The following is a 20,222-nucleotide window of genomic DNA, read 5'->3' on the forward strand; positions in this document are numbered from 1 at the left end:
TTCTTAGAATTACCTACATGTATTTAGCAGTGGTGGAAAATAACACAGTACATTTACTCAAGTATTGTACTGAAGTACAATTTGGGGGAACCTGTACTTGTACCTGAGTATTTTTATGTTATGCTACATTATACTTATACTCCACCACAATATTGGAAGCCAATATAACAGTATTTTCACACTGTAGTATTTCTACTTTTACTTTACAATAACTGAGAACTTCTTCTATCTGTGCTACTTAGTTAGTTTCCGCCTCTGGTACTTAGTTACTTTCCCCTCGGGTAGGCTACAGTTACTTCCACCATTGGCCTGCAGTCGGATAACAGTGACAGTGACGAGAAACCTGCTTTTCAAGCCAACTGGCCACCTGCTGGCTCAATGTCCTCTCGCCCATACAACGTGCAGCGTAGTGGAAGAAAGGGAGGTTAAATAGAAGGAAGAGGATTTGGTAACCTCCATATAATACCAATAATACACCTGTATTATTGCAGTTTACAGTGTGTGGGGTTAACACCGGTTAATATGTGTAGTACTGTCAACAGGCTAGTAATTTTCCCGCTGCGATGCTGCCTGATGTCCCTTCCCTTTTATAAGTGACATTTCAAGGAGCAGAACTCGCGGACGGTGAGTGGCGTCATGGATATAAGTTTCTATATTTACAGAAATGTTTCCTTAACTGCTCGTACCAGACACTTTTATTATGTTTTTGCAAAATACATTAAGCTAATTTGTTTTATGTTGTGACTGGAAAGGCGTAGGCGCTTTCGTTATCTTTTTATTGGGTGAGGTTTAATTACCGACACTGTTTCGCGAGGCAGCCAAATGTGGTTAGGTTTAAACGTATAAGGCTAGCGTACTTAACGTAGTTGGCTCAGTTGGCAGTTAAAACGTTGGTTAAAATAAGCCTATTCATGTAGGGAATATGGTTCTCTGTTATAACCAACACACGTATTTCATAACTCCACAAAAGTTTCTAATGTCAGAGTAACTGGACATTTACTGGAACTGCAGGTGGTTATATCTGAGCTTTCGCTTTAAAACGGCACTTCAGAGTACAGTGTTCTTTGGAGGATTTATTATGGATATAGCCTATGTTGTGCAAAAAAAGAGACTCCTCTCCGCTTCAACTCACACGAGCACACCTGTCCTGTCAATCAAGTTTAGGCAGCACGATTTCATATCCACTCTGCTGTAAGTATTGGTTTGATTTCTGAATTTGAAGTAGATGAATATACTTATAGATAAGGAAGAGGTCTGACTTTAGTGACAGCTATAGAGGCTTGGTAAATTGGACAAAACAAATATAGTGTGAACGTGTATAAAGTCCTGTTCCCATTGTTGGACAGACATCAAAGACATGAAGACATTTTACCTCGATCACTGCACTTTAATGTAATCCATGTCTGCCAGGGAGTGGGAACAGAGCAGAAGGGAGTTGCCTGTCTTTGCTAAATATAAATCCCCGGGTTACCTTCCAGTCAATTCTCTTTTTATAGTATTTGCAGTTCTTCCACTTCCCCATTCTCTAGACGCCCTCCCTCTTGATTTGAAAGATTATTGTGTCAACAGAGCCATAATCCTAGTGCAACTACAGACAAAATCAAAACCAAGATGTTGGAATGTACACTTCATAAAACAAAACATGTACACTTAACGCAGTTTTTGTAAGCCACAATGGCAAGGAGCAGGGAGAAGAACATCTTATTTTACCTGCCCCTTATTCAAAAAAATCTAAAGTCAACACCACAATCGGCAAACAGGTTACCTGACATATTCATACTGTCTATTTATTCTTTCTTTATACATTCTCTTTAAATCTTGTGGTATAACATCCACAGTTTAACTTCAGAGATACACTTCTGCTTTAAAGGGCAGACTAATGCATAACGTTATAGGAATGTCCTTCTATGTGAACAATGAGTGGAAATAGGAATAAAAACAGCATAAAGTATAGGCAAGAAGTACATAACACACATTTGAGTGTAGATCTGTTTTAATAGTTGTTTTGCCCCAAGAGGTTAATAAAAAGTAACTATAGTCTATTTGTTGACTCTACCTGCATTGTTAGCCACAAAATAATGCTGGTGAGTTACAGCTGACAGATTCATTTCCAAATAACAAACTGTACATATAAAAAAACTAAACTGGCTATGTCAACTTATGCAAATATGTTTTATCCACCCTATGAAAGTAAATGAAACAGTAGTCACGTTGGAAATATAAAATAAGACTTTATTTATCTCGAAGGAATTCCTTTGTGGCAGAGTTACATAAGATCAACTAAACAACGAACTTCAAGAACAAGACGGAAAAGTAATGAATGGTATTGTAATAGTCCTAAAAAACTTAGTGGCAGATAAGTGATTGCACCTTATTGCACATTACAACATCACATGTTTATTGTGTCTGACATATGTATATATTACTTAGTTTTTGTTTTGTATACCCCTTTTTACCCACCCTTTTTTCTCTAGGCTCTTATCTTTTTATGTTATATGTTCTTTTATATTTGCACTGTGGGACTGCCAGAAACGGTATTTCCATTTTCTTTATGTATAACACATGTGGACACTTTGACAATAAAGTGGACTTTGACTTTGATTATTATTATTAATATTCCACATGATATAAAGCAGAGAGTGTTGGTAATGACGATAATGCTATTTATATTGCACATAGTGGTGGTGTGGTAGTTCTAAGTTCTCCTTATTGAAGGGTGGGGGGGAAATACAGTTTGATGGCCACCTCCTGTTGTGGTCTTTGTTGGTCTCAGTCTACGGATATACAAGCGCCCTAAAGTCATGCGTTAAACTGACTTAGCACATTAGATGAGTTCAGTATAGAAAAGATTCATACCTTCTAATTTTGTAGCCGGTTAGGTGTATTTTTCTAAATCTGAGCGTTTAATCAGTATTGCATTGTCTTGTAATTTAGTATTACAATAAAACATCCTTGTTATACTGATGCTCGTCTAACTGTAAGTATGGTCATGTAAAGCAGCACACAGCTGCTGGTTTTAGGTTCAGTTTGACTTTAGCTGTTTCTGGGCCTCCTGAAACATTCATTAACTGTTAGCTGAATTATTCACTGTGGTGCTGACTGAGTTACACACCGGCGTAATGTTGTATTCTGTGTACGTGTGTTTTTGTTTGTGTGTGCTCATGGGTATACAACAGGAAATGCGTATTTTTTGGAAAAATATTTTGGCAGTGCTGCTTCTTGTCGGAGGATTGTACTTCATGAGCCAATCCAACTTCCTCATTGCTGTAAGTTCACACACACACACACACACACACACACACACACACACACACACACACACACACACACACACACACACACACACACAAACATTCACAAATATCAACGTAATGCATCCTTTATTAATTTAGATTTTTAGATCTTGTACTTGAGTAAAAGTAGAAGTATTCAGATCTTGTACTTGAGTAAAAGTAGAAGTACTCAGATCTTGTACTTGAGTAAAAGTAGAAGTACTCAGATATTGTACTTGAGTAAAAGTAGAAGTACTCAGATCTTGTACTTGAGTAAAAGTAGAAGTACTCAGATCTTGTACTTAAGTAAAAGTAGAAGTACTCAGATCTTGTACTTGAGAAAGTAGAAGTACCAGAGTGTAGGAATACTCTGTCACAGTAAAAGTCCTGCATTCAAAATGTTCCTCCAGTGAAAGTAGAAAGTACTCTCATCTAAATGTACTTAAAGTAGCGACAGTAAAAGTAGTCATTGTTTGATTGGTCCATTTCAGAATAATATCTCTGATATGTTTTATAATGATTGATCATTAAAGTGTTCTCAGAGCTGGTAAAGGTGCAGCTAGTTTGAATGGCTTTGTATACTGCAGGGTAGCTGCTGAATTTACTGCAGGTGAACTAAAGTCTGATTTAAGGGAGATCATATTTACCATTATTAATCCAGATCTGTATAGTAACTAAAGGTACATGTAGCAGAGTAAAAGTATAAAGTAGCTAAAAATAGAAATTTAAGTACAGTACTTGAGTAAATCTACTTAGTTCCTTTACACCTCTGCATGTCATGTGTGCATATTCTAATCAAACATGCGTTTGTTTTGCAGGGCCGGTCGCAAAAGGCGATTGCGAATGAGTTAACATGGAGCGTAGAGAGGCTGGTTAGTAAAGAGTCCTGGGTGGAGCAGGGAGAATACCTCCCTCTCAATGTGTCTTATCAGCTGCTGGCTGGAGCACCATCTACTCAACAGAGTGAGTATCATAATGTCAGACCCTTTTTGTCATTATAAAGTTAATGTGATGCAATGGTCATTAATTTAGAACAGAAGTTGTTTCCAATGTGCCTTCTTTTTGAAAACCAAGGGCTATTGAAAGGCATGAGAATAAAAAGCACTGATTGATGATTGATGATGTATTCATGAAGGCCAACCCAGAGGTTACCATCGTTACCTCCACAAAATCCGATGAAGTTTTACTATAAAGGAAGTACGTCATGGTTGCATGACTTCACATACCAAACACAAAGCCCAACTTAGGTAGATCAAATTACCCAAACAATTTTTTGCTTGCACATGGAGGTTTGCTGGCTGAAATGCAGAACCACACTTGACATGCAATTCCTTCAAAGCTTAACAGTAGCTATTAACATCAGGATGTTACATTTAGGCTTCTAAAAATATGTGCTAATAGAGATGCCAAATAAATGAATAGGGATCAAGTTGAATGCATGGTATAATTGTAAAGTATATATAATCCAATGCCAATATGTGTCTGTAGTATATTTCTATATGTCTGTAGCTTAATGAGATTGTGAATTAGTATTCGATATATTCAATTTTTAAAAATATTGTGCATTATTGAAATACTCTAGTGATATATGTCCTTTCTTTTGCGAGTTTTTATATACTTGCTGCTTATGTTTATTTTTGTTTTGTTTATCATTAAGCCTTGTGCATGATACAAAACCCACCTATCTCACTTTTGCTTCCGGACATGTCTCAGGGTTTTTATCAGTAGGACTATCATCGGTGAAGAGGGCGAAGGGAAGCTATCTTATCCCCACTCTGCAGTCCCTCTTCTCCCAGTCTTCTCCTGAGGAGCGCTCTTCCATGGTGGTGGTGGTGCTGCTGGCAGACTTCGATGTCAGCTGGAGAGCCAGCACAGCGACTGAGATCAAAACTGCATTTGCCTCGGAGCTGGAGCAAGGCCAGCTGTTGGTCCTCCACGTTCCTCAGGAGATGTACCCTCCCTATACAGGTGTAGTTCATGTGTGCTTCTACCAGTTGACACATTCATACACATGCTTACATTAGTATGTACACAATGTGGGACAGGTTACAAGTAGTAAAAGGAAGTAACTAAGTACATTAACTCAATACTTGTACTTTACTAAAGTATTTCCATTTAATGCTACTTTATACTTCTATTCCACTATATTTAAACGGGAACTCATTGTATTTTACTCCACTACATTCATTTAACAGCTTTAGCTACTTTTAACATAATGCATCTCTAGAAATGTAACTCTAAAAGTCACAAGAGATTGAAATTATTAAATATTTTACAAAAAGTAAATCAAATTCTATTTGATGCAACAATATATATATTTAGCATTTAATTTTTTATGCTAAAAAGTTTTTTTTAAATACTTGTTTTTATTATCTTTATATTTATGACCTACGTTTGCAACTTATTTTCTTAGATTACTTATGTTCACACCACCAGACACCAGTCAAACTCCTTGTATGTGTAAACGTACCTGGCAATAAACTGGATTCTGATTCTGATTTTAAAGGACATTCATACTGCATATTTGGTTTGAATAGATTTCTTAGTAGATACATTTCCAGACTTTGTTGATTGATTGACATCTGACACAGCCAATGGTAATAGCCCTCTTTTGCTTTCTGAACAGCCCTTGGATAAAAGCAAATTTTGACTGTCTAGGCAACTTTTAATCAAATGCAGGACATTGCCTAAATTTGTGGGACAAATAATACAAATGCTTTGCAGGCCTGCCAAAATGGTGTTCTGTGATACTGATTCAAGTCTCTCTGGTTATGCTGCAGGGCTTAAGAGGAACTACAACGATCCTCCAGAAAGGGTGTCGTTTCGCTCCAAGCAGAACCTGGATTACTCCTTCCTGATCCTCTACAGTGCTAGTCTTGGTCAATACTACCTCCAGATCGAGGACGACGTTTTCTCTGCCAAGAATTTCCTTTCCACCATCAAGAGACGCGTGGCGGAGCAGGAGGCGAAGAAGACCACCTGGGCGATGCTGGAGTTTTCGGCCCTCGGCTTCATCGGGAAACTCTACAAATCAGTCCATCTTCCTCTCCTGGCACGCTTTCTCTTCCTCTTCTACCAGGAAATGCCTTGCGACTGGTTGATGGGTCGCTTCCGAGATTTGATGACCCAAAAAGGGCCAATCCTTTTCAAACCCTCGCTGTTCCAACACATGGGAACCTTCTCCTCGTTCCAAGGGAAATACAACAAGCTTAAGGACAAGGACTTTGAGGAACATTATACCAATCCTTCTGCTGAGGTCTATACTGATATGTCCGCCTACAAAAAACATTTAGCTCAACTGGCCTGGGATGCTGGGGAGGATTTTTTTTGGGGACGCTCCCCAGAAAAGGGTAATCACCTGACTGTGGTGTTCAGAGACCCTACATTAGTGACAGGGATTCTCATAGAAACAGGGTCAGGGGGCAAAGACCTCCTAGAGTCAGCTCAGGTGGAGATAGGCCATGACGTGATCACCACAGAGAAAGACAAGAGCTGTAAAGAGTTCCAGACAGTTGGGAAGTTAAAAAATGGGTTGTTTGAGATCCAAGAGATGGATAAAAAGTACACCTCTGCCTCTTCCTGTCTGAGGATACAGGTCACAGCTGTGCAGAAGGATTGGCTGATCATTACGAAAATCAGGATCTCAACAAAGCTTAGTACAAACACACCCCACGCCTAGGAGGGACCCTTTACTTCCTTTCAGAGGAATAGCTTTTAATCTGCTGGAGGCAGGCTGAACATATTCCTTGTTGAACAGTTTCACTGACGAAACATCTATCAAGAAACAGTTTGGAGCTACTGTCAATCTAACAATGTTTGATTAAGGCCAGGTGTATAGACGACCATACTTTGCCTTTTCCAAAACATTAAGTGGTGTTTATAAAGGAGTGCTGATTGTCTGTTAATTTAAGTTAGTAGGGTAGAGAATAATGTGATGTTGCCTGGTTCAGCACCTTTATACCAATATGAAGGAAGAGTAGGAATGTTAACCTCCCACATAACATGCCACCATGCATGAATTGATCGAGATAGCCTGGTGTGATATGAACACGCAGAAATAAAAATAAGGTGAGACACAGGTTGTTATACACTGCCTGGCCAAAAAAAGGTCACACTCTAATATTTCGTTGGACCGCCTTTAGCTTTGATTACGGCACGCATTCGCTGTGGCATCATTTCCACAAGCTTCTGCAATGACACAACTTTTATTTCTGTCTTTCTACGATTTGATTTCCCCAAACGTTTAAGTGATCGCCGATCATTCAAGATTTTCTTCCAACCACATTCCTTCCTGGAAGATGAAGTTTCCCCAGCAGTGATGTCGATAACGCGTTACTCTAATCTGACCACTTTTTTCAGTAACGAGTAATCTAACGCGTTCTATTTCCTAACCAGTAATAAGATTAAAGTTACTTATCCAAGTCACTGCGTTACTATTTGTGTCATTTTCCTTAGTGAAAAGATATATGTTTGCTTTCTTCTTGTGTCTCAGGGAGTGACGTCAATGCGACAATTAAGTCACGTTTTCAGCACGAGGACAACTAACATGTAATACCACGCAGCGACACAAACGTTACCAACAATGGAGGGAGGAGAGATGCAGGTTTTCTAGCTGGAAATACAGTCACTATTTTGAGTCAGCTAAAGAGAACAATATTAAGGTTCGTTGTTCTCTCTGTGCTGGAGACAAAGTGCTATCTAGCTTCAAAAACACTGTCAAATTCAAAGAAACATTTGGAGTCTCAGCACGGCACAGTCAGACTTACAGAGCAAGTCCCACCAGGTGGAGCAGGCAGAGAGCTGAGACTAAAGCAGGAGGGCCCCCACCACCCAAACAACAAAAGCTGGACTTCAGTGCAAAACCGGTAAGAGGGGGAGAGATGAAGAAGTTGGTCGGGCAGTATGATGGACTCATTTTTATGTTGAGGCGGCGGGGGGTGTTGTCGGCAGCTGCCAACAACTTGTAATCTAACTTAGTTACTTTTAAAATCAAGTAATCAAGTAACTAAGTTACTTTTTAAAGGAGTAATCAGTAATCAGATTACTTTTTCAAGGTAACTGTGGCAACACTGGTCCCCATTGTCCTTCCAGTTTTTAATGATGCGTTGGACAGTTCTTAACCCGATTTTAGTAGTCTCCTTGGATGTTTTCTCTTCTTGATGCATGCCAATAATTTGACCCTTCTGAAATAGATTGACATCTTTTCCACGACCACAGGATATGTCTCTCGACTGTTTAACAAATGAGAAGAGCTCACTGCATCAGTTAGGGTTCAAAAACGTGTTGCCAGCTAAAACATAATCCCCCATGCAGTAATTATCCAATGGGAGGCTCTTACCTATTTGCTTAGTTAAATCCAGGTGGTGACCTTTTTTTGGCCGGGCAGTGTATGTCCCAATTGTTTTTTTGTTATTTAAACTATTTTTCTATTGAGACATTGTGGTGTATTAAATCTGGAGATATACCAGGGCAGATACTCCCTGAGGTCAGAGGAATGTTGGGTGGAAGAAGAGTGAAAAACAACATCTGGAATACGTTAAAGTTACCCTAGGAATTGACCTAGGTCACCTCAGGGGGGCACACAGGGTTATTGCCTACCTCATGGGAATACACACACTTTAGGTGCGCGCACTCTTTTTTCCTCTTTAAATGGCATGTACAAAGAACGTTCGGGGGACTACCACAATTGGCTCTGGGAACCCAGCATCACCCGTGTTGGTGTATGATACTATGCTGCTGTAATAAACCTTATTATACAAGCTGGTGTCTCCGGAGACTTCTTCATCATCTTCACAAACATCGCTACAAGATATACTTCAACATTCTGTAAACTATTAAAATAGGAAGGCTATTAACTAAATTATAGCTTGTATCTTACCTATAATGACAACTGAGACAAACTGCTGTGGATAGATTAAAGGTGACTGTTGGTGCTTTAAAAAGCTGCAGCCAAGCGTAATGATCCCGGGTCAGGATCGCTGCTCAGTTGTTGGAGGACCTTGCCTATGTGAGTATAAATAGAAAACATTTAGACATTGATTTGATTTTCTCTGTTCACACTTCTCCAGGTCCAGCTTTAGAATAACAGACAGATGTAAATCATGCAATTCCTGTCCAAACTAAAGACTCTTGGGTTCTTTCAACATTTAATGAAATTTAAGAGGGAGCTGGTTGACAGGTCTGGAATATCTCCTGGGGTTTACCTGCCTGAATTAGACTGTTTCCATACCAGCTTCAACTGAGCCTGGACTTTCTCTCCCTGCTCTGACAACACCAGAACATTACGGCCAATCACAGAGATGTTAAAATGACTCACACCAGGGTAGCAGTGGTTTTTATTGAACACTTTTGCACATTTCTAGAGGTAACATTACTGGGATGCTGTGTACTTGAACCTTGTGTTCTGGGGCTCTTGAGGGATTGATTTTTTTTTACAGTGTTTGCATTTTATTTTGTGTTCTTGGAACAACAGTTATTGCTCTTTGAGAAAATGGGCAGGTATTTGTTTTTGCTTGTATTTTCTTTGGGTTTCCTTCCTGCTAATTGTCTGTTAATTTAAGTTAGCAGAGTAGAGAATAATGTGTTTGTTTACTGGTTCAGCAACTTTCACCAATGTGCCAGTCTTTCTGCAATTGTCTGTTAGTCTGTCACTTTCTTTTTACGGTCCTATGACAATAAATGACAATGTACACCCTATTGCACTGGCTTATGTTCTTCTCTTATCTCTAGTCGTTATAGGGACAGGGCGGTGTATCGGTGGATGTACATCAAATTCCTATACACCAGCATTGTAATTGTAATCGGAGCAACTGACTGCTCACAAGTTGCAATAAAGGCCCCTCAGGAGGATGGATTTGTAAACTGAAAGGATCTTTGTTCTGAATGTACAGAGCTGTTTTAACTGCAGGAGTTTTTGTTCTGCTCGTGATTAAAGAACTGATGACAAGTAAATCGCTTTCTTTTCCCTTCTCTGTTGACTGTCTGAGTTTCACATCAGGCGCATATTTTCATGCATGATATTTATCCCTCACACAGATAACTCCCTGAAACGCTTGTGGCTTTTCATCACTGAGACACAAGACTGTGATGTCAGAGATTTAGGATGAGGTTTGTTTGTCACAATGGAAATCACAATTTGACTGTACACATTGTTTCCTGGCCGCTTTGATTGTAAACGTTTAGCGGCACACATTATAGAGGGGCATATATCTGCTCTTTAAAAGTAAAGTAAACAATGGTCAACTACACATTTACGGAATTCATGACAAGTCTGTTTGTACTGTAAGCACAGCCTTGTATTTGATAGTATTTGTATCAAATGTGTTCTAATTTTTCCTGCAAATATAATGAGTTAGATTTTCTTCCTACTATACCACCAAAGAAAAATAACTTTCAGTCAGTAATCTAATCAAGCAAAAAAGTGATATTCCCCTGATGACAATATGCTGACATTACAACCTGTGAGAAGAATTCAGCCATGCTCAAATAACTAGTTTAATTTATTTTTGTACGTATTGTTTTCATCCACTGAGAAATACATGAAGAAGGCTACTGTTCCTGCTGTTCATCCTTGTGTGTCTGCTTAGAGGATGATGGTGCTTCAGGGCTGGCTTCTTTCAATGACAGGGCCGCAATGTCCTGCTCGACATCCTCATTGTTCTGAAAGGAAAGATAAGGTAAGTTAAGAAAAGCTTTTGTTGATCCCCATTGAGAAATTCAGGAGTAGCAGGAAAGAATATACCGTATATAAAGAGAGGTAAGAAAAATACAGTTGAAAGAAAACTATACGAGAGCAATTCAAAAGACAATTAAACTGAAGACCTTTTGAAAATGTGGTTATGTGGTTGTGTTACCTGCTCGACAACATCCAGTTCTCCAGGCTCCTGCAGCCTGTACGTGTTTCTGCTGCATCTGTGTGGCTGAGATGTGTCTGTGTCCTCTGGGTCTAAGCCCCAGGACTTCAGCCTGCTCAGACCCTCCACAGAGCGACCGGTCGGGTTGATACGCTGGGCTGGGATACGGTCAGGTAGATCCCAGGTTCCCTTAAAGTCTGGCCATGCACTGCCATGCTAAACACACACACACACATTTCTAGAGGTAACATTACTGGGATGCTGTGTACTTGAACCTTGTGTTCTGGGGCTCTTGAGGGATTGATTTTTTTTTACAGTGTTTGCATTTTATTTTGTGTTCTTGGAACAACAGTTATTGCTCTTTGAGAAAATGGGCAGGTATTTGTTTTTGCTTGTATTTTCTTTGGGTTTCCTTCCTGCTAATTGTCTGTTAATTTAAGTTAGCAGAGTAGAGAATAATGTGTTTGTTTACTGGTTCAGCAACTTTCACCAATGTGCCAGTCTTTCTGCAATTGTCTGTTAGTCTGTCACTTTCTTTTTACGGTCCTATGACAATAAATGACAATGTACACCCTATTGCACTGGCTTATGTTCTTCTCTTATCTCTAGTCGTTATAGGGACAGGGCGGTGTATCGGTGGATGTACATCAAATTCCTATACACCAGCATTGTAATTGTAATCGGAGCAACTGACTGCTCACAAGTTGCAATAAAGGCCCCTCAGGAGGATGGATTTGTAAACTGAAAGGATCTTTGTTCTGAATGTACAGAGCTGTTTTAACTGCAGGAGTTTTTGTTCTGCTCGTGATTAAAGAACTGATGACAAGTAAATCGCTTTCTTTTCCCTTCTCTGTTGACTGTCTGAGTTTCACATCAGGCGCATATTTTCATGCATGATATTTATCCCTCACACAGATAACTCCCTGAAACGCTTGTGGCTTTTCATCACTGAGACACAAGACTGTGATGTCAGAGATTTAGGATGAGGTTTGTTTGTCACAATGGAAATCACAATTTGACTGTACACATTGTTTCCTGGCCGCTTTGATTGTAAACGTTTAGCGGCACACATTATAGAGGGGCATATATCTGCTCTTTAAAAGTAAAGTAAACAATGGTCAACTACACATTTACGGAATTCATGACAAGTCTGTTTGTACTGTAAGCACAGCCTTGTATTTGATAGTATTTGTATCAAATGTGTTCTAATTTTTCCTGCAAATATAATGAGTTAGATTTTCTTCCTACTATACCACCAAAGAAAAATAACTTTCAGTCAGTAATCTAATCAAGCAAAAAAGTGATATTCCCCTGATGACAATATGCTGACATTACAACCTGTGAGAAGAATTCAGCCATGCTCAAATAACTAGTTTAATTTATTTTTGTACGTATTGTTTTCATCCACTGAGAAATACATGAAGAAGGCTACTGTTCCTGCTGTTCATCCTTGTGTGTCTGCTTAGAGGATGATGGTGCTTCAGGGCTGGCTTCTTTCAATGACAGGGCCGCAATGTCCTGCTCGACATCCTCATTGTTCTGAAAGGAAAGATAAGGTAAGTTAAGAAAAGCTTTTGTTGATCCCCATTGAGAAATTCAGGAGTAGCAGGAAAGAATATACCGTATATAAAGAGAGGTAAGAAAAATACAGTTGAAAGAAAACTATACGAGAGCAATTCAAAAGACAATTAAACTGAAGACCTTTTGAAAATGTGGTTATGTGGTTGTGTTACCTGCTCGACAACATCCAGTTCTCCAGGCTCCTGCAGCCTGTACGTGTTTCTGCTGCATCTGTGTGGCTGAGATGTGTCTGTGTCCTCTGGGTCTAAGCCCCAGGACTTCAGCCTGCTCAGACCCTCCACAGAGCGACCGGTCGGGTTGATACGCTGGGCTGGGATACGGTCAGGTAGATCCCAGGTTCCCTTAAAGTCTGGCCATGCACTGCCATGCTAAACACACACACACACATTTCTAGAGGTAACATTACTGGGATGCTGTGTACTTGAACCTTGTGTTCTGGGGCTCTTGAGGGATTGATTTTTTTTTACAGTGTTTGCATTTTATTTTGTGTTCTTGGAACAACAGTTATTGCTCTTTGAGAAAATGGGCAGGTATTTGTTTTTGCTTGTATTTTCTTTGGGTTTCCTTCCTGCTAATTGTCTGTTAATTTAAGTTAGCAGAGTAGAGAATAATGTGTTTGTTTACTGGTTCAGCAACTTTCACCAATGTGCCAGTCTTTCTGCAATTGTCTGTTAGTCTGTCACTTTCTTTTTACGGTCCTATGACAATAAATGACAATGTACACCCTATTGCACTGGCTTATGTTCTTCTCTTATCTCTAGTCGTTATAGGGACAGGGCGGTGTATCGGTGGATGTACATCAAATTCCTATACACCAGCATTGTAATTGTAATCGGAGCAACTGACTGCTCACAAGTTGCAATAAAGGCCCCTCAGGAGGATGGATTTGTAAACTGAAAGGATCTTTGTTCTGAATGTACAGAGCTGTTTTAACTGCAGGAGTTTTTGTTCTGCTCGTGATTAAAGAACTGATGACAAGTAAATCGCTTTCTTTTCCCTTCTCTGTTGACTGTCTGAGTTTCACATCAGGCGCATATTTTCATGCATGATATTTATCCCTCACACAGATAACTCCCTGAAACGCTTGTGGCTTTTCATCACTGAGACACAAGACTGTGATGTCAGAGATTTAGGATGAGGTTTGTTTGTCACAATGGAAATCACAATTTGACTGTACACATTGTTTCCTGGCCGCTTTGATTGTAAACGTTTAGCGGCACACATTATAGAGGGGCATATATCTGCTCTTTAAAAGTAAAGTAAACAATGGTCAACTACACATTTACGGAATTCATGACAAGTCTGTTTGTACTGTAAGCACAGCCTTGTATTTGATAGTATTTGTATCAAATGTGTTCTAATTTTTCCTGCAAATATAATGAGTTAGATTTTCTTCCTACTATACCACCAAAGAAAAATAACTTTCAGTCAGTAATCTAATCAAGCAAAAAAGTGATATTCCCCTGATGACAATATGCTGACATTACAACCTGTGAGAAGAATTCAGCCATGCTCAAATAACTAGTTTAATTTATTTTTGTACGTATTGTTTTCATCCACTGAGAAATACATGAAGAAGGCTACTGTTCCTGCTGTTCATCCTTGTGTGTCTGCTTAGAGGATGATGGTGCTTCAGGGCTGGCTTCTTTCAATGACAGGGCCGCAATGTCCTGCTCGACATCCTCATTGTTCTGAAAGGAAAGATAAGGTAAGTTAAGAAAAGCTTTTGTTGATCCCCATTGAGAAATTCAGGAGTAGCAGGAAAGAATATACCGTATATAAAGAGAGGTAAGAAAAATACAGTTGAAAGAAAACTATACGAGAGCAATTCAAAAGACAATTAAACTGAAGACCTTTTGAAAATGTGGTTATGTGGTTGTGTTACCTGCTCGACAACATCCAGTTCTCCAGGCTCCTGCAGCCTGTACGTGTTTCTGCTGCATCTGTGTGGCTGAGATGTGTCTGTGTCCTCTGGGTCTAAGCCCCAGGACTTCAGCCTGCTCAGACCCTCCACAGAGCGACCGGTCGGGTTGATACGCTGGGCTGGGATACGGTCAGGTAGATCCCAGGTTCCCTTAAAGTCTGGCCATGCACTGCCATGCTAAACACACACACACACACACACACACACACACACACACACACACACACACACACACACACACACACACACACACACACACACACACACACACACACACACACACAAGGGAGTTAATTCAAAGGCTACATACAGTACAGTAGATTCACAATACCTCTAGCATGTTTTAATTAAGAGAGACAACAAGTTTTGATATGATCTCACCTTTACCACTCCTGGGAGTAGATGTCCTCTATTATTAGCAATGAAGGTGGTGTGACCCTCCTGTGCAGTGGGTCTCTACACACGCGCACGCACACACACACACACACGCACACACACACACACACACACACACACACACACACACACACACACACACACACACACACACACACACACACACACACACACACACACAGGCTCATCAACGTTTCAGGTGCTACTCTTAAAATTGCCAAGTAATAGAAGAACTGTTATGGTACTGCTGACATGACGTTTACCTTTTTGAAATCTTTAGCAGTCTCACCCCAGTTCTGCAGCCTCTGCGGCTTGTAGGCACTCTCATACTGAGGGTGTAAAGTGTAAACTCGGTTATGTCAGAGTAAAACAGGACAGCAGAATATGTCATCTTTCCAACGAGCATCACCTAGTATGAAAATATTCCGGTTACCTGGTTAGCTGAGTAACTGAACATGTCTGCATCTGTAACAGCCTCCGCCTTTGTTTTGTTGACTCGTTGCATGGCAACGCAATCGAACTGACCTCTGCTTTCCAGACCTGCAGGAAATAGCGAACGTTTTTTTTCCCCGAGATAATGGGAAAATAAATGGGGTACACATCGTAATACGGAGCCCGGGAGGTGCCATTGAGAGAGAAAACAAATAAAACGAGGCCATGCTTTACTAATTCGTATGCATGATATGTAATTCGAGGCCTCTATTTAATTAAAACGTTTGCACGTTTTAATTAAATCAAAGAATAGAGAGCTGCTGCGGAGGGATGAGAAAGAAGGGGTTGAAAGTTCGGTAAAGTTAGAAAGATATTGACAGATTCAAAATTCGTGGATCAATAACTCATGAACATAACGTTATGAAAATACAAACAACGTGACTTTACAACAATAGCAAGGTAGACAAAGAGCTACAGAGCAGTTTCTATCAGAACAGTTCGATATGCGCCCTCCTGTACACGAGTTCATTCATTGGTTTGTGTCTGCGGCCCGAGGAGAGAGACACCGTCAACAAACTGTAACGCCGACATTTTTAATGAGTTAGTCTAATAATGTGTGTAATGAGTTTGGGTGCACTTCAAAGTCAAATGTTATATTCCTATACCACTGGTTTAGTTCCACCAGCAGGAGTATATTGATGTTTGAAATAAGTTTGGTTGCAATATGATATTGGTGCAAAGTTATTCAATAAAAAAAGTTTACAATAAAGAAATCTCCACAATGTTTTAAATTATATTTCCATAAAACTATTTATTAGTCTGAGCAGCAATGCAACATTGATGTGTGAAAGGGGTTTGGTTGCACTACATTATTATGTAAGTAATTAAAAATAGGCCTATTTTGAAATTAAAAAAAGCAAGTATGTATATTCAAAAGCACATTTATTACAAATAAGGGTTTTACTGTAACAATGACATAACCATTAATGTTTTAAGAGATTCTGGTATCACTACATCTTTAAAAAATGAAGTTATATTGAATTTCCCATGAGTATATTTTTATATATTTGCAGATGGTCCCTCAGCTCTCTCTCCTCGGGCCGCAGAAAGAAACCAATGAATGAACTCGTGTACAGGAGGGCGCATATCGAACTGTTCTGATGGAAACTGCTCTGTAGCTCGTTGTCTACCTTGCTATTGCTGTAAAGTCACGTTGTTTGTAGTTTTAAAACTCATGTTCATGAGTTATTGATCCGCGAATTTCGAATCTGTCAATATCTTTGTAACTTTACCGAACTTTCAACCCCTTCCGTTCTCATCACTCCCCAGCAGCTCTCTATTCTTTGATTTAATTAAAACGTGCGAGCTATTTAATGAAATAGAGGCATAGAACTGCATCTGGTGCGCACGAATTAGTAAAGCGTGGCCTCGTTTTATTTATTGTGTCTCTCGTTTTTTATTTGCATTATTGTAACGTGTCCTCTTGTAGGCTACATTGAAATATGTAGCACTTTAAATTCATTTGTTTTACTTTAAAACATTTGCAGAGCATTCATTTGAATGTGTGTTTGCGTTGAATGCACAAAGTAAACTTACCAAATGTTCTGACTCCTGTCAGTGACTGCAAAAGTAAGCTTCCCCCTGGTGGTGTTTCTGAGTTATTGCAGCTTTAATTACCAGGACCTTCAGTGTTCAGTGTTCATGCATAGAGTGCTCCGCCACAGAGAGTTGGTTGTCTGAGCCTTGGAGTGGAACTAACAGTGAGTAGAGATGCACTTGGTTTATTTTAGTTGTTTTATGGCGCTGTGATCTTTAAGGTGATGTTGAGGCATTTATTTTAAGTTACGAAAACCGTGCTAACTATGCTAATGCTAATCGCGACGCTAACAGTTAGCAAGAGGCTAGTTAAGTTGCTATGGCTAATTTAGTTCATTGTTGAGCTTCATTTGTGGTGAATGAGTGTGTTTCATGTATCTGAACTGTAATATGTGTGTTCATCTGTGTTGCAGTTTTACCAAAAAACATAACTGAGAAGATTCAGTAAATCAACCTCAACCAAAGCTACTGGGTCTCTTTTTATTGGTTCGCTATCTGTCAGCCAGGACAGAATAGTAAACTGTTATCCACGCAGCGGGAAAAGTTGAAATTGAACAACTGTGAACAGTACGCAGAAACACTGCAAGATGAGCGACCACGAGGAACGTCGGTCTCAGCTGGAGACGAGGTCTCGAGTCTCAGCTTCACACAACTCCTCCAGAGCTTCAACCCGGACATCGGTCAGCGCTGCTGCGACAAGGGCCAGAGCTAAGGCCGAAGCAGCAAAAATTAAAGTATCCTTTGCAGAAAAGGAGGCAGCCATGATGAAAGAAAAGGCTTCAATAGAGGCAAGTCTTCACGTGTTAAAACAAGAGAAAGAAGCTACTGCAGCATCAAGAGAGGCAGCAATATTCGAAGCAGCAGCAGCAGTCGAAGATGAGGGAAAAGACACTCTTGGTGAGTTACAGGATTTAGCTCTTGAAGATCCTATAAAACGCACCAAAGACTACATAGAAACCCAGCAATTTGATACACATGCTCCACAAGAGCGTCATGGTGCTATGCCGCTGTCACCAATCCTGCATCCTGAAACAGTGAAAACCCGACCCTCTAGCGACAAGGCACAAGAGTCACTGTACGAGTCCGTTAAGGAGGAAACTGGACGCAGACCTGTCACTGATGAATGCTATGATCGTCCCCCTGCCCAAAAGGTATTTTTGTCAAAGCATAAATATCCACCTGTTACTCCTGACACTCAAAGGAAATACACAGCAGCTACTCCTCCAGCCCCTCACCCTTCCCAGTACAACAAATACTCACCTTCATCACCTCAAACCCCTGACTTAGCCCAGTATCTTATGAGAAGAGAGATGGTGAGCTCTGGGCTCCTTGCCTTTGATGATTGTCCAGAAAATTACTGGGCATGGAAAGCGTCTTTCCTTGCAGTCACAAGGGGCAGGAAGAGCTCAACCTACTGGTCAAATGGCTCGGGCCCGAGTCATCAGCTCAAGCCAAGCGGATAAGGTCAGTACATGTAAATAATCCTAGAGCAGGTGTTTTAATGGCATGGGAGTGCTTGGAGGACACATACGGAAGCCCAGAGGTGATTGAAAGTGCGCTAATGAAAAAATTAGATAATTCCCAGCTATCTCTAACAAGGACACATACACACTCAGAGAGTTAGGTGACTTGTTAAAAGAGCTAGAAGCTGCAAATGCTGAGGGATTCTTGCCTGGACTCATGTATCTGGACACAGCTAGAGGTGTGAATCCAATAATCGAAAAGCTTCCCTTCTCACTGCGGGAACGCTGGATCACACAGGGATCCAGATATAAGGAGGATTACCATGTCCTTTTCCCACCATTCAGCATTTTTGTTGACTTTGTATGTTCCCAGGCTAAGACCCGCAACGACCCCAGTTTTGCCTTTAACTTTTCCTCTACCCCCAGTCAATTCAAGGTGGAAAAGCCACCAAAATACTTTCCAAAATCAGCTGTGACAGTTAGGAAAACTAATGTCACTGCCGCAGTTAGTGCATCTCAGGCTAGTACATCTGTGAAGAAAAATGAACCAGACAAACAATGTCCTATACATAACAAACCTCATCCACTGTCAAAATGTCGTGGGTTCAGAGGAAGACATCTTGATGACAGGAAAACATACTTAAAGGAGAATTCAATCTGTTTTCGATGTTGTGCTAGCACCAAGCATATTGCTAAACATTGCAAGACCACACTTAAATGTGTAGAGTGTGAGAGTGACAGACATACCTCAGTGATGTATCCTGGTCCAGCTCCATGGTCGTTTGGTGGGCAGGCTGAACACTCACCTGAGGACAAGCAAAGCGGGGAGAGTGAAGATGTTGCACCTCCTATAGTCACCTCCAAGTGCACCGAGATATGCGGCGGTGCCCCCAAACCCAGATCCTGCTCAAAAATCTGCTTGGTCAAGGTTTCCCACGCCGACCGTCCAAGTAGGTCTCACAGGGTGTACGCAGTACTAGATGACCAAAGCAACCGGTCTTTAGTAAAATCACAATTCTTTGATCTACTAGACATTAATAGCAGTGCATCCACCTACACTCTGAAAACATGCTCCGGCACAGTGGAGACTGCAGGGAGAAAAGCGAGTAACATCATAGTGGAGTCACTTGACGGGAGAACCAAGGTGACACTTCCCACCTTGTTGGAGTGCAACTACCTGCCTGACGACAGATCAGAGATCCCAACCCCTGAGTGCACCCAATATTTCACTCACCTCCAACCAGTGGCTGATAAGATCCCTCCGCTTGACGCCAGTGCTCCCATCCTGCTTCTGTTAGGCAGAGACATTTTGAGCTTGCATAAAGTAAGGGAACAGCGTAACGGGCCTCACAACTCACCATACGCCCAGCGCCTTGACCTTGGCTGGGTCATAGTTGGAGAGTTATGCTTAGGTGGCGCTCACAAGACAGAGGAAGTCAACGCCTACAAGACTCACGTCCTTCAAAATGGACGCTCCTCTTTCCTTAAGCCATGCACCAACAGCATCCATATAAAGGAGAGGCTTAAAGGTCTGACCCAGTGCAGTCTTCAAACGCCGTCGCACAGTGAGGAGATCTTTCAGGAGACGTGTCGGGATGGTCTGGGGGAAAGTGTGTTTCAGAAAACACCTGACGATGACAAACTAGCCATGTCAGTGGATGACAACGATTTTCTCAGAATTATGGACAAGGAAATCATTGACTAC

At 40.6% G+C, this 20,222-nt stretch overlaps 2 protein-coding genes across 3 annotated transcripts; one reads left to right on the forward strand and one right to left on the reverse strand.

The window, feature by feature from the left end:
- Window positions 1-150: 150 nt before the first annotated feature.
- LOC134871455 (alpha-1,3-mannosyl-glycoprotein 4-beta-N-acetylglucosaminyltransferase C-like) lies at window positions 151-10,223 on the forward strand. 2 transcript variants are annotated; one of them, XM_063894211.1, is made up of 5 exons: window positions 151-624; window positions 3,177-3,266; window positions 4,091-4,235; window positions 4,986-5,240; window positions 6,053-10,223. In XM_063894211.1, exons 2-5 carry the CDS (start codon window positions 3,180-3,182, stop codon window positions 6,949-6,951), a joined length of 1,386 nt encoding a protein of 461 aa, XP_063750281.1. In that variant the 5' UTR covers window positions 151-624; window positions 3,177-3,179; the 3' UTR covers window positions 6,952-10,223. The 2 variants fall into 2 exon arrangements, with proteins under 2 accessions (XP_063750281.1, XP_063750282.1); XM_063894212.1 differs by lacking the exon at window positions 151-624 and adding an exon at window positions 639-1,191.
- On the reverse strand, window positions 9,654-19,323 carry cfap126 (cilia and flagella associated protein 126). The gene is made up of 8 exons (XM_063894215.1): window positions 19,265-19,323; window positions 15,460-15,566; window positions 15,290-15,355; window positions 15,012-15,086; window positions 14,592-14,807; window positions 12,859-14,397; window positions 11,126-12,664; window positions 9,654-10,931 (listed from the first exon to the last, which is right to left on the reverse strand). The coding sequence occupies exons 2-6, from the start codon at window positions 15,529-15,531 to the stop codon at window positions 14,287-14,289; spliced, it is 540 nt and encodes a 179-aa protein (XP_063750285.1). The 5' UTR covers window positions 15,532-15,566; window positions 19,265-19,323; the 3' UTR covers window positions 9,654-10,931; window positions 11,126-12,664; window positions 12,859-14,286.
- Window positions 19,324-20,222: the final 899 nt, after the last annotated feature.

This window comes from Eleginops maclovinus, chromosome 1, assembly GCF_036324505.1.
Source record: "Eleginops maclovinus isolate JMC-PN-2008 ecotype Puerto Natales chromosome 1, JC_Emac_rtc_rv5, whole genome shotgun sequence".
NCBI classification, from domain to species: Eukaryota; Metazoa; Chordata; class Actinopteri; order Perciformes; family Eleginopidae; genus Eleginops; species Eleginops maclovinus.